This window comes from Podarcis melisellensis (genome assembly GCF_964234715.1).
Source record: "Podarcis melisellensis genome assembly, chromosome: 13".
NCBI lineage: Eukaryota > Metazoa > Chordata > Lepidosauria > Squamata > Lacertidae > Podarcis > Podarcis melisellensis.
This window is the reverse complement of record NC_138545.1, coordinates 14165947-14178282: the sequence shown is the minus strand read 5'-3', so window position 1 is coordinate 14178282 and position 12336 is coordinate 14165947. Positions and strand designations below refer to the sequence as shown.

At 50.4% G+C, this 12336-nt stretch overlaps 1 protein-coding gene across 5 annotated transcripts in view; it reads left to right on the top strand.

Annotated features, from left to right (window-relative positions):
* TEP1 (telomerase associated protein 1) overlaps positions 1–11971 on the top strand; it is a 51326-nt gene extending 39355 nt beyond the window's left edge. For 4 of the 5 annotated variants that reach the window (XM_081883566.1, XM_081883564.1, XM_081883565.1 and 1 more), the window contains exons 42-55: positions 110–322; positions 1215–1381; positions 2122–2238; positions 2893–3000; positions 4133–4259; positions 4921–4988; positions 5910–6042; positions 6727–6869; positions 7223–7335; positions 7556–7705; positions 7815–7941; positions 9212–9317; positions 9953–10974; positions 11775–11971. In XM_081883566.1, coding sequence (XP_081739692.1) covers positions 110–322; positions 1215–1381; positions 2122–2238; positions 2893–3000; positions 4133–4259; positions 4921–4988; positions 5910–6042; positions 6727–6869; positions 7223–7335; positions 7556–7705; positions 7815–7941; positions 9212–9317; positions 9953–10089 — 1709 coding nt within the window. In that variant the 3' untranslated portion in view covers positions 10090–10974; positions 11775–11971. The remainder of the gene's footprint in view (positions 1–109; positions 323–1214; positions 1382–2121; positions 2239–2892; positions 3001–4132; positions 4260–4920; positions 4989–5909; positions 6043–6726; positions 6870–7222; positions 7336–7555; positions 7706–7814; positions 7942–9211; positions 9318–9952; positions 10975–11774) is intronic. The other variant, XM_081883567.1, reaches the window with a different exon arrangement.
* The last annotated feature ends 365 nt before the right edge of the window (positions 11972–12336 follow it).

The following is a 12336-nucleotide window of genomic DNA, read 5'->3' as shown; positions in this document are numbered from 1 at the left end:
CCATCTTACTTGGTTCCCCAGTAAGAATTGCTGCCCAGGTGCAATTCTATCCTGGAGGACTGGTCTTCAGCGCTCCCAAGTTCTTCCATTTTATTTCTGTCTCTCTTAGACACTCCACTGACCCACGGTGCTGCAACGGGGGTTGCTTTCTGTAGCCTGGCCTGGCTGGACAGCCTCCACCTGGTTGGGGGCAGCAGCGACGGGTCCCTGTACGTCACAAACACCTCCCAGTACAGCCGCCTTTGCCTCCGTAAGCTGCAAGGCCACAAAGGAGCCGTGACGGGCCTCGCCGTCTTCGAGAAGCTGGTGGCGTCGGTGTCAGGTGATTTGGAGAAGAAGCCCCTGGTGGGAGGCGTTACGTTGCTTGCCTTTCTCCATCCTTGCCTCTCCTTAGGGCTTCAGCCAGAAGCTGTAGATGAAAGGAAGGGAAAGTTTGCAGGGCTGGATAATGCAGGGGTTGATTTAGACGACCTAAGTAGCTTCTCTTTTGCCTTGCAAACTGCATGACAGTGGAAGGAGAGAGGGAAGCTTGTAGTAAGAGGCAGAGCTGATGCGGGCTTTGGGCTTAGGCTCCAGTTATCATGTGGGCCCATTGTGTTTCCCCCCCCCCCCCGTCTGAAAAACCTTGGCGACCCACTTTCAGTCATTGTAGGACTATATTGAGTTTAGATGGACCCAATACTCTTGGTAAGAGCTTCCTATCTTCCTTCCTTTTTTCTCCCTCTCCCTCTCTCATTGTATTCTGGCTATACCAGCCTACTCGAGAACCGCTTGTGTTGAGATTTCTCCAGAGCCTAGGAAGTGATTGGTGCCTCAGGGAAGGGTGCCCTTCCCTGGCTTGCTTCTGCACTTTCTAGAGTAGGCCTTCAAAAAGTTGGCTTTCTTTGCTGGTGCCCAGTGACTTGGCTGGTCATGAAAGTGGAGCAACTTCTATCATAGCAACTAGGGCCCTGCATTGTCAAAGTCTGTCGGAAGAGCAAAGGCCAGAGACCTAGACGGAAGCAGCTTGCTGCAGTCGCCATGTTGTTAGGGGTGTCCATGGCAAAGGAGAAGCTGGCTGCACAGCCCTGTCTTCCATCTGGGTCAGTGAGGACTGAGTAGAGTCCCGAGGGTCAGACATAGAGGCCTGGAGGCCTCCCCTCCTGATCCCTCAGTCTGAGGCATGCATTCTTTCACCAGAATTTTCCCCCTCATATTCTTTTTCTCTTTTCTAGAGGATTTCACTGTCCAGCTGTGGCTTTCAGAGACTCTGAGACCAACAGATCCTGCTGCAGATTCTGACATCCTGCCCCTTGCTGTCCTCCGGGGTCACACCGGGGGGGTTACATGCTGTGCCTTCAGCCTTGACGGCCGCTACCTTGCCACAGGAGGCAAAGACCGGGTGAGTAAGGCAGCCTTGTCTTGAGGAGAGGGCTCCTCCGCAAGGCCCAGCAGTGGTGGCACAGAGCAGCTTCCTTGATCTTCCCCTTGCAATGCACACCTTTGAATTGATGTTGATATGCTCTCAGAGCAATTGTGAGGCTCAGCTGGCCTAACTAATATCTCAGTGGGCAAGCCTGTGCACCAAACGAGATGCCCCAGAATCCTTTGCAACATACTTCTTGGCAGAGGAGATGCTGTGGCAGAGGCTGGAAACCTTTTTCAGCCTGAGGAGCTGCATTGCCTCTGGGGCAACCTTTTGAGGGACCCATGCCAGTAATGTGCAAGGCCTGAAGTAAGCAGAGCAACAGATGCGAATTTTGCCTCTTGTGCAGTGGGCAAGTGTCTGCACCCCACCCCTTCCTACATACAGGCAAGCAAGCAACCAACACTATCGGAGTTCAGTGACGCACATTCTAGCCAGGCAAAAGTATTCAAGGGATGGTGCAGAGCAGGGACATGTAGTGGGCATGGCCTGAGGAGAGTCCTGAGGGCCACACAGAAAAACCTAGAGGGCCACATTCAGCTTCCAAGCCAGAAGTTGGTCATCCCTGTGATATGAAAAGGCAGAAAGTGGGGGGGGGGGAATTAATGCTTTTGGAGGCAGAGCAGAGTAAGGAACAGGGCAAAAGACTGGTGTAATGTTAACAAAACGTAGATTCTTATTTTATTTTTTTCACTGTGTTCTGCTCCGGTTTTCAGGCCTTGTTTCTCTGGGATGTCAGGGACCCCTCCCAGAAGACCCCTTCCCTCTGGCGCTCCATGCTTTTCTGCCACCAAGACTGGATCTCCTGCTGCACCTGGGCAGGCCCCATGTTGGTGAGTTTGGACGGCCACTGCACGGAGTGGGTGGGTAGGTGGGCTTTTCATGCACGAAAAATCCCAGAAACGGAGGGGGGAGGACCAAACAGAGCCAGCTTATGGCCCTTCCCAAAGGGCAGGTCTGGACACCCACCTATTTAACCTAGTAGCTCTTTGCAGTACATAACTTACGTAACTTACATTCCTTTGAGTGTCAAGGTAACATCAAAACTACGGCAAAAAGTTGTCTATTACATATCCTTTGCGAACTTTCAAACAAATGAATCCCATTTGACTAATTTCTGTTCCTGACAACAGGCGGACATGTGAATTGCAGCATTTGTTCACTTCCTTTTCTACGTTCCTCTGAATTCTCTGGCATCCCCAGGCCCCGGAGCAGGCACCAGTGAAGGGCCCTTGTCAGGGTGTTGAGACGGTGGCAGCAGCAAGGATGCTATGTGCTGATACTGGCTTTGATGCATTTGGTACCCTGGTGATAACTTGCCAGTTGATTATTCGGAACATCAGATTCCTCCTGTCGTCTTCCAAACTGAGGTGGTTGGGAGTATCACTCACATCAGGCCTCCTAAATCTAGCAGCCTTTGCTGTCTTGTGACACACACCCCACCATTTCTAACCTCCTGCCTGTCCTTTGCATTGTTCCCCAAACAGCTCACTGGCTCCAACGACTGCACCGTCTGCCTCTGGGATCCCAAAACTGGCCAGCGCCTCCAGGAATTCCTGGGCCACCAAAGCCCAGTATGCAGTGTCATGAGTGAGGTAGGCAATGGAATCCTTCTGAGGCTTCGTCCTTCATTTTCCTACCTTGGCCCTAGACGCTTTCCTGAATTCTGCAAAGCACGCTACGTTGGGCTTTGCGGATTCTAAAATGAAGAGGCGGCAAGTCACAGAACATCCTCTTCTTCATCTGCCTGAAATGGCACCTGAGGGGACAAACCAGATGTCGCGTTAAAGACATGTTTGCTTTTAATGTGCATATTTTTCTGGGTGGGGCTGGAGGGAGTTGTACTCCAAAACCTCTGGGGAGCACCAGGGTGGGTGAAGGCTGCAAATAGCAACGGCGGTGGGTGGGAGAAAAACCTATCTAGGTTGCCTTCTCTTCCCCTCCTGAAGAGAATCCCTCCTTTTTTGGAAAATGCCATATTTGCATTGGGAGGAAATCTCCCACAGATACCAGCCGCCGCAGCGAATCCTTACATTAAATAGCGAAAACAAAGAAACACTGCTGTACAGGTTAAATCAGAGCATTGCAGAGTTGGAAGGCACCAGGAGCTGGTTTATCTAGTGCAGCCCCTGTCAGTGCAGGAATTTCTTGTCCAGCGTGGGCCTGAGCTATCCCAGCTGAGTACAGATACATCTTATCATCTTGCATAGTTTGGCCTTGAGTGTCTTATGGATGCCATTAAAAAAACCTCAGTGCTGTTCCCAGGTCCTCCCAGGTCTATTCTAGTCTCCCCAACTCTATTATTGACCTTGTGTCTGTGGCCTATCCTGCCTTGGCTCCCCTTTTTCATCCTGGGTACCACATTCCATTCTGGGCAGGCTTCCTGGGGCCACATGCCAGTGGTGGGTGGGGCCAGAGGCAAAAGTGGGTGGAGCAACAAATGTAAATGTTCCCTGCACAACGCCCTCTTCTCCATCCATGCAAGCAAGAAGCATTATCAGAATGCAAAGGCCTGTTCCATCCAGGCAAAACCACTTGGGGCAGTGAAGTGAGGCGTGCGGCCTGCAGGGAGGAATCCGACGGCCGGATGCGGCCCCTGGCCCGGAGGTTCCCCATCCTTGCCTTAACTCTGTGCATGGAACGCTTGTTGCAGTTGTCCTCTGGATAAATATGCATGGCCTTGGTTCATCCCTTGTTGACCGCTACTCTTTCTGGTTCCTGTGACAGAAAGAACACGTGTTCTCCGTGGGCAGGGATGGGATGCTGGTGGCGTGGAACCGACAGGGGCTGGAGATGACTCGCTTCCTGGCTCACCCTGACCGGGCCAACCACTGTGCAGGCTTCAGAGATCCACGTAAGATACTTCAGCCACCACTTTTTGAAAATCCAGGGAAGGGAAATGAGCTCTGAAATTCTGGTCTCTGTTACTTGACCATATGATACATATGATAAATGCATATTTGCATTTATTTTAGATGAGCATATGGTTAAGGTTCACATGAATATGTACAAGTTTAAATGCTCAAATTGTTCACTGTCCAAGTAAGGTATTGAAGCAGCCCTTTCAAGACTGTAGATCCGAGCTGTCTAGCAGATTTTGAGCTTGGTAATGTAAGAATACCAAGGTCTGAAATGGGGACTGTGGGTTGCTGAGCAGTTTGGCCTCGCTGAAGAAGCTTAGATTACCGGGTAATTACGTGACTGAAGACCTTTCTTTGCTTCCTGCAAAGTCACCTCCCGGTGAGAAAGTTGGCTGTTTTTAGTTGCCAGTTAGATGAGGAAGATTTTAGTGAATGTGGAAATAATAATAATTTTATTATTGGTCAGATATGATTTTATAAATAGGCAGAATTAAAGAAAAAAATGTGAAAACAGATTTTCAAAGTGGGGAAGTATTGCCCTTAAAGTTGGGGAGTGAGGGGTATTGTCACTTGGAACAGCTGACCTGCTTTTTGCCCTCTACCCTACCTTCATAAGCATTCTGTTAGTACATTTCTTTCTTTCTTTTTTCACAGGGGAAAAAGAGTTTATTTTGGCTGCAGCTGGCGGTGATGGCACAGTGAAACTTTGGAAGCCCCTGAAGGTGAGAGATGGGGAGAGTGTGTGTGTGTGTGTGTGTAGATTTAATGTACTAAACTAACATTCACCAACCTTGTTCTCTCCAGATGTTTTGACTACAACTCCCACCAGCCCCTAGCCAGTGCCCTGTGCTGTCTGATGGGAGTTGTAGTCCAGAACATCTGGGGAGAGCACCATGTTGGCAAAGGCTGCCCTAAACAAAAATGCCCTTGGAAATTTGGCTGGATGACTCAAAGACTCTGCAGTTACTTGCGTTAAGGGCAGCCTGTTATCCATAGTTGCCTAATAAATATCTTAACGTTTACCTGTTAGGCTCTATTCCCACCCACCCCAAAAAAAACAACCCACAACCTCTTGGCTACACTTCTAAGGCTGGGCAAACCAGCCACAGCAGCAATTTAAATGTCTCCTGAATGTTACACACATCACCTCTTCTGAGGCTGTGTACCCAATACAGCTTTTAAAGCACATTCCAAGCACACTCTTTCCCTCAAAGGATTCTGGGCACTGTAGTTTACCCCTTGCAGAGGGACAAGTCCCAGCAGCCCTTAAACTACAGGGCCCAGAATCCTCCGAGGGAAAGAGTGTTCTTGGCATGCGCTTCAAAGGTACAGCTTAGGCACACCCTGGGCTTGTCGGCCTCTCACAAATAGGGCATGCATGAGGGGGAAGTGACAAAAGTTGGCTGAACTTGAGAGCTGCTGGAACACTTACTGAGAACTTGGTTAAAATAGGGCTTGAGGTCTTCTTACCTGGTGGATCAACGTTTAGGTATCATTCTTGTTGTTAGTGGATAGGAGCCAACCTGGTCTGCCCTGGACCTACACCATAATAATCTCTCCCACATGGGCAACTCTTGGCACCTAGACCCAAGCCCTGTTCTGCCTCCCAGCTCCTTGCTCACTCGTTTCCCGTTTCCTCGCAGCTGGCAGAACCTGACGTCTTCCCTGGCCACTGCGCTGCCATCTGTGGGGCTGCTGCTTCCCCAGCATCTTCCTCTTTCCTGACAATATCCAAAGACAACACAGTCCGAGTGTGGGCCGTCCCTAAGGGAAAGGGTTAGTATCTGGGGGGGGGGGGGCGGGCCCTGCTCACGGCTCCCTGCTCTTCCTGCATTTGTGGGTCAAACCAAAAGGTGGGCTGGGTCAGAGGAACCCAGTTGCTTGTGTTTTCATCCGTTACCATCTGCCTTATACCGAGGGAGGCCATTGGTCACGTAGCTCATTATTGTCTATGTGGATTGGCTCTGGGCTCTCCAGAAATTCAGGCAGATTCTTCCTAGCCCTCCTTGGCAATTGAAACCGGGAGCCTTCTGCATGCAAGCCAGTTAAACTCTCCCACTGAGCTTACAGGCCTCCCCACGCTTAATGACCAATTTGGGTGTGTTCGTTTGTTGTCAGAATTTTGTGTCCACATGATTAAACCAGCTGTGTTTGGAGTGGAGGGTGGAGAGATTTCCAGCTGACCTCTCATGACGACACACTGTGGCTCCACCCTTTCCCCTCACTGTGCACATTAGGGTCGCACAAACACCATCCATTTCAAGCACACACCCCAAGAATCCTGCGAACTACCCCCTCACAGAGCTACAATTCCCAGTGCCCTAGACAAACTACGGTTCTCAGCATTCTTGGGGGAAAGTTGCATGTGTGCATGTGACCAAATATGCTTTTAAAAACTGCAAATTGGTTGGTCCCAGCTGATCGTTGTCTTGCTGAGCTGTTTCCCCCCTTGCTCACCAGCAGGAGCCACCAAAGACCTTCCCTCTCACCACGGTGCCGTCACGGCCTTGGCCTGGTCCCCCGATGGCGACTTCGTTGTGTCTGGTGGGGAACGCGGAGACCTGGTCCTCTGGCACAAAGCCAAGGCAGTGGAGAAAGTGAAGGTAAGCCCAAGGGTACTGGACTCCCCAACATCATCTGAAGGGCCACAGCTTCCTCACCCCTCACCTCTCCAGTGCCGGAAAGCAGGCTTGGAGGGAGAAGCCGCCACCTGGTGGCCAGAAGAGGGACTTGCAAACTGAGAATCATAGAGTTGGAATGGATTTTTGAGGGTCATTCGGTCCCAACCCCCTGCAGTACAAGGATCTTTTGCCCATCGTGGGGCTCGAACCCACGGCCCCAAGATTGAGAGTCTTGTGCTCTACCAACTGAGCTATCCAAATGCACCTTAGGCTTCGTCCGGCCCTTCGGTATAGCAAACCATTGCATGAGTGGCTTTGCTTCTTTCACCATCCAGGCTGGCCAGCGTTGCATCAGTGCCTTAGCCTTCACTTCCAGCCGCACCATCCTTGTGGCAGCTGATGGGATCAACCTCTGGTACATAAGCAGGCAGCGCGATGGAACCATCAGGTAAGTTTGCACAAACCGTCCCAGGACTGCTGGGTCTCCATTGTGAGCCACTCACCCTGGGAGTGCCTGACTGGACGATGGAGCTCTCAGTCCCACAACCAAGAGAGAGGTCCTCCGGGCCTCTGCTTCTCCACAGCTGTGTCTCCACAGCATGTCGCTGATCCTGAGCTTTTTTGTATTCTTCTCTCTCTGTGTATTTCTCCCTTTTCCCATTGCACAGCTTGACCCGCAGGAAGTGCCTGCGCCAAGCAGAGGAGTCTTCTGCGCTCTGCGTGGGGGTGCTCAGGCCCAGCGGCCCCATAGTCCTAGGAATGGCCGACGGAGACCTGCTGGTGCTGCAGCCTGGAGCCGAGAGCTTCCAGCAGAACCCGTGAGTTGGAGGAACGGCGGCCCTCGAGGGGCTGGGGGAAGACATCTCTGGTGGTGGAACAGTCTTCCTTCCATGGCTCCAATGCTGATCTTCTTCATCTCCATCCCAGATACACAGACAAAGTGTGGGATATCCAGCAGCATGTGAGCTTTGACATATCTGTGTCCGAGGAAGAGGAGGAGGGGCATATATTTCACATCTGGGACTCTGTACACAGCCCGACCTTGTTCAAGATGGTGAGTGGCCACTGAGGCAAGGCCCAGGTGGGAATCGCCACAGGATTTGGCCAATTGCTGAGCTCTGAGCCTGCCAGGCTGCATCTACCTGCATGTTGTTGTTGTTGTTTAGTCGTTTAGTCGGGTCCGACTCTTCGTGACCCCATGGACCAGAGCACACCAGGCACTCCTATCTTCCACTGCCTTCTGCAGTTTGGTCAAACTCATGCTGGTAGCTTCGAGAACACTGTCCAACCATCTCGTCCTCTGTCGTTCCCTTCTCCTTGTGCCCTCCATCTTTCCCAACATCAGGGTCTTTTCCAGGGAGTCCTCTCTTCTCATGAGGTGGCCAAAGTATTGGAGTCTCAGCTTCACAATCTGTCCTTCCAGTGAGCACTCAGGGCTGATTTCCTTAAGAATAGATACATTTGATCTTCTTGCATTCCATGGGACTCTCAAGAGTCTCCTCCAGCACCATAATTCAAAAGCATCAATTCTTCGGCGATCAGCCTTCTTGATGGTCCAGCTCTCACTTCCATACATCACTACTGGGAAAACCATAGCTTTAACTATACGGACCTTTGTTGGCAAGGTGATGTCTCTACTTTTAAGATGCTGTCTACCTGCATAACCCCCGCTTATTATTGGTGGATTGATTGCATTGACGTCCCATCTTTTTCTCAAAGGGGCTCAAAGTGACTTACGTGGTTCTCCCCCATTTCATCTCCACAGCAACCCTGTGAGGTAGGTTAGGGTGAAGGGGGAAGTGGCTGGCCCAGGGAGCTCCATGTGGGGGACTTGAGTCCAGATTTCCCAAGTCCTAGCGGAAACTATGTGCAAGTCTCCTGATCCCTTTGTAACATTTTGAAAGAAGTGCCCAGGGATAATATCAGCTCAGAAAGGAGCTCCATTGGTAGCTTTAAGCAAGCACATATGTGTCTCTGTGTGCAGGCCTCAGGCCTGGGGGTGGGCAAATGTGGCTCTGCAGGCCTCCCCAGATTGCTCATCCCACATCTGAGCTTCCTGCTACCCACCCTCATTCCAGTTACTTCCGGTGATGTCTGGTTTTTGCAGGAATTGTTCCACCTAGCTGTCCAGTCCAAAAGGAGATCCTGCAGATCAGTTGTCATTGTGGCATGGCTGCCTCAGTTGTTCTGTGATATTGTGCCCTTGGTCTGACCAGCTCAGAACTCCCAAGGCAGGTGGGACATGGGTCTTCTGCCAGGAGAGGCCTGCTAATTTCTTGAGTTGCCCTTTCCTCACCAGAGCCGTCTTCTGTTTGTTCCTTTAGAGGGTAACCGAATCTGGGAAGTTAGAGGACACAGACGCCCTGGAGAAGATACCATGGGTACCCAAAAGGCCCTCTGTCTGGGTCACTGTTGCCCGGCAGGTCAAAGGTGAGGCCGAGACCAGGTTCCTGCTTATCCCGGTCTCACTTTTATATTTTTTGGAGAGAGACTTTTGCTCAAGCAAAATGCCACTCTTGCACCCAGAAGCTTTTTGTTGCTCAGTGTTGTGTGGACATACTTGAAACTATAGGGGTGTCCCCTGCTTGGCAACCCCAGAGGAGCCCGTGTTGACGACCTGCCCCAGGAATGAAATCACATTTAATGGGCTTAAAACTTTTGATATCTAAGATTCCAACGAGGTGCAATAATTTTGTAGGCACAGATTGGCACAGTGTAGGGGTAGCCGAAGGTCACGCTCCCCAAAACTCCAGACTGCACTTCCCATAGGCCTTAGCAAGCATGGAAGTTGTAGTCAAATGAGATCTGGCAGGCACCATATTGGATACACCACCATAGAATATGAAAAGCCCTGTAAAAGACAGCAGAAATCAGCTTGCATTAGAAAGGTGGATGTGTAAGTGGTAGATTTTGGATACGGGCTTGTGGGCACCTGGTTGGCCACTGTGAAAACAGAATGCTGGACTATAGGCCTGATCTAGCAGAGCTCCAGCTGATTTGAAAGGAGTGGAGTTAGGGTTGGAGGGAGAGATGCACTCTTAATTCTGGCTTTTCCATTGGGGCAGGTAAACTCCTATTATGCGCAGACTCTGAAGGATGCCTCTGGACTCAGACCCGGCAGACTGAGGAGAGAGTGGATAAATGGAAGCCTGATGGGTGGCAGAGGAAAAAGGCAAGTCCTAGGGATGGGGGGAGAAGATAGGATGAATGGGGACCCACCTGAATCATCAGCCTGAGCAGCGAGCGGGATGCCTCCTGGGTGCAATTTTGAGTCACGTGCCTGTGGAAGTGACCGGGATTTTGAGCCCTTGCCTACCTCTGGGGCCTGATCCAGTTTGGAGATGCTTCCATAGAGTTCACCTGCAGTGCATCCACATCGAGGGGAACTGCAGTTCTGTAAAGGAAGGTGGTTTTAGGGCTCTTAGCAGGAAATTCTAAGCTTCCTCGACAAACCTACAATGCCCAAGGTTATGCAGTGTAAACCAAAAGAGCAGAAGTTGCTTACAAAACAATCTTATGTTTGTGGCATGGATACACTTTTGTTCTTCTGGTGGAGCAGGAAAATCCTGCCTTATGGGGAACAGTGAAAAAGTCCACTGGAATTCTGCCAACTTTGCTGTTTTTGTACCACAAACCAGACTCTTACTTTACATGCTATTTTTTAATGAGCTGAAATTGTCCTGAGTGCATTGCATACATTCATCATGCTGCATTTAGACTGGCTTGTTTTTAAAATGTGAAACACTTTGAGCACAGATACATTTTAGTAAATGCAGTGTAATAGTAGACTGTGAGTATGCAAAGTGACTTTAAAAATGCTCTCGGGGCTTGAGAACTGGGACTTCCTTAATTGGCCTGAATCCTCAGGGTCACAGAGAGGGTGGGGTAAGGCAGCATGATCTCCCCCCCCCCCATGGCCCCAGGGAAGCACATTCCAAGCCCTAGCAGACTTTAAAAATTCTTCTGGGTCTGTTGTTACTAGATTCACAGTGACAAAATCACAGCCCTGCATGTCCTCGGAGACAGGATTGTAACAGCATCACATGACCGAGATGTGAAGATTTGGGATGGCAACACTATGAAACTGGTGAGTAACTTCACACTCCCCTTCCTCTCCCAGTGGGGCATCTTACATCGCACTTTTAGTATGCACACAGACTTAGCCTTTATGTTCCAAAACTGGCACAGTTAGTATGTTTGGACTAGAGCTGTCCAGTATAGACACACTATAAAGCACATGGCTTCCGCCAAAGAATCCTGGGAAATACAGTAGAAGTGTTCTGGGAGTTGTAGCACTGTGAATGGTTAAACTACAGTTCCCAGGATACTTTTGGGGTAAGGAGTCCTATCTTGTATGCCTTTATGAATGTTTTTTTAAAAACTTGGCTGTCAATTTGCTTCAGGAAGTAAATAAAGCACTATTCTGTATATATATATATGAATTCAAGGGACGCGGCTGGTGTTGTGCATTAAACCACAGAGCCTAGGGCTTGCCAATCAGAAGGTCGGCGGTTCAAATCCCCGCGATGGGGTGGGCTCCCGTTGCTCGGTCCCAGCTCCTGCCAACCTAGCAGTTCGAAAGCACAAAGTGCAAGTAGATAAATAGGTACTGCTCCGGCGGGAAGGTAAACGGCGTTTCCGTGCGCTGCTCTGGTTCGCCTGAAGCGGCTTAGTCATGCTGGCCACATGACCCAGAAGCTGTACGCCAGCTCCCCTGGCCAATAAAGCGAGATGAGCGCCACTACCCCAGAGTCGGCCATGACTGGACCTAATGGTCAGGGGTCCCTTTACCTTTTTATATGAATTCAACAAACCCATCTTTCATTTCTGTATGCAAAGCTTTTCTCCTAACCCTTCCTTGTTCTCTATCCTGTTTCCTGTACACAGCTGGGCCAGTTCCGATGCCATGGGCCAGTTTCACAGCTCCAGCCTTGGATCGATGCAGACTCCTCCCTTTTTCTCTATGCGGGTGACACTCTGGGCAACGTTTACTCCTTAGAGTGGGGCTCCGTCTCTGCTTGAGGAACGTGTTTTCCTGGGGGGAGCTCCTGCCAGCAGCCTCTTAAGCCTGGCACTTCTCCTTTCCAGACATGAATGCAGCTGTTTCACTGCTACCTCCTCAGCCTTGCCCCACCCTCTCAGCAGCTGGAATCTGCAGATCCCGCCTGGCTTCTTAGTTGCTGTGGAGGCCATGATTCTGTCACAGCCTATGCTTGCTTAGCAACTGTAGGCCACAGAGCTCCGATAACTGTGTGAGGAACCACCTTAGAAACCTGGCTGGAGTCTGGGTTTGAAGCCTTGTCAAGCTTTGTAGCTCCCCTCTACCTAACCACAGAGGTGAAAAATAAGTTTCAGAAGGGCTAAATCTATTGTGTGTACAGATTTCCCCTGCGCCCCCTTTGCCTTCAAAAATACTGTGATGTGATGACAAATTTGCAACCACTGATGC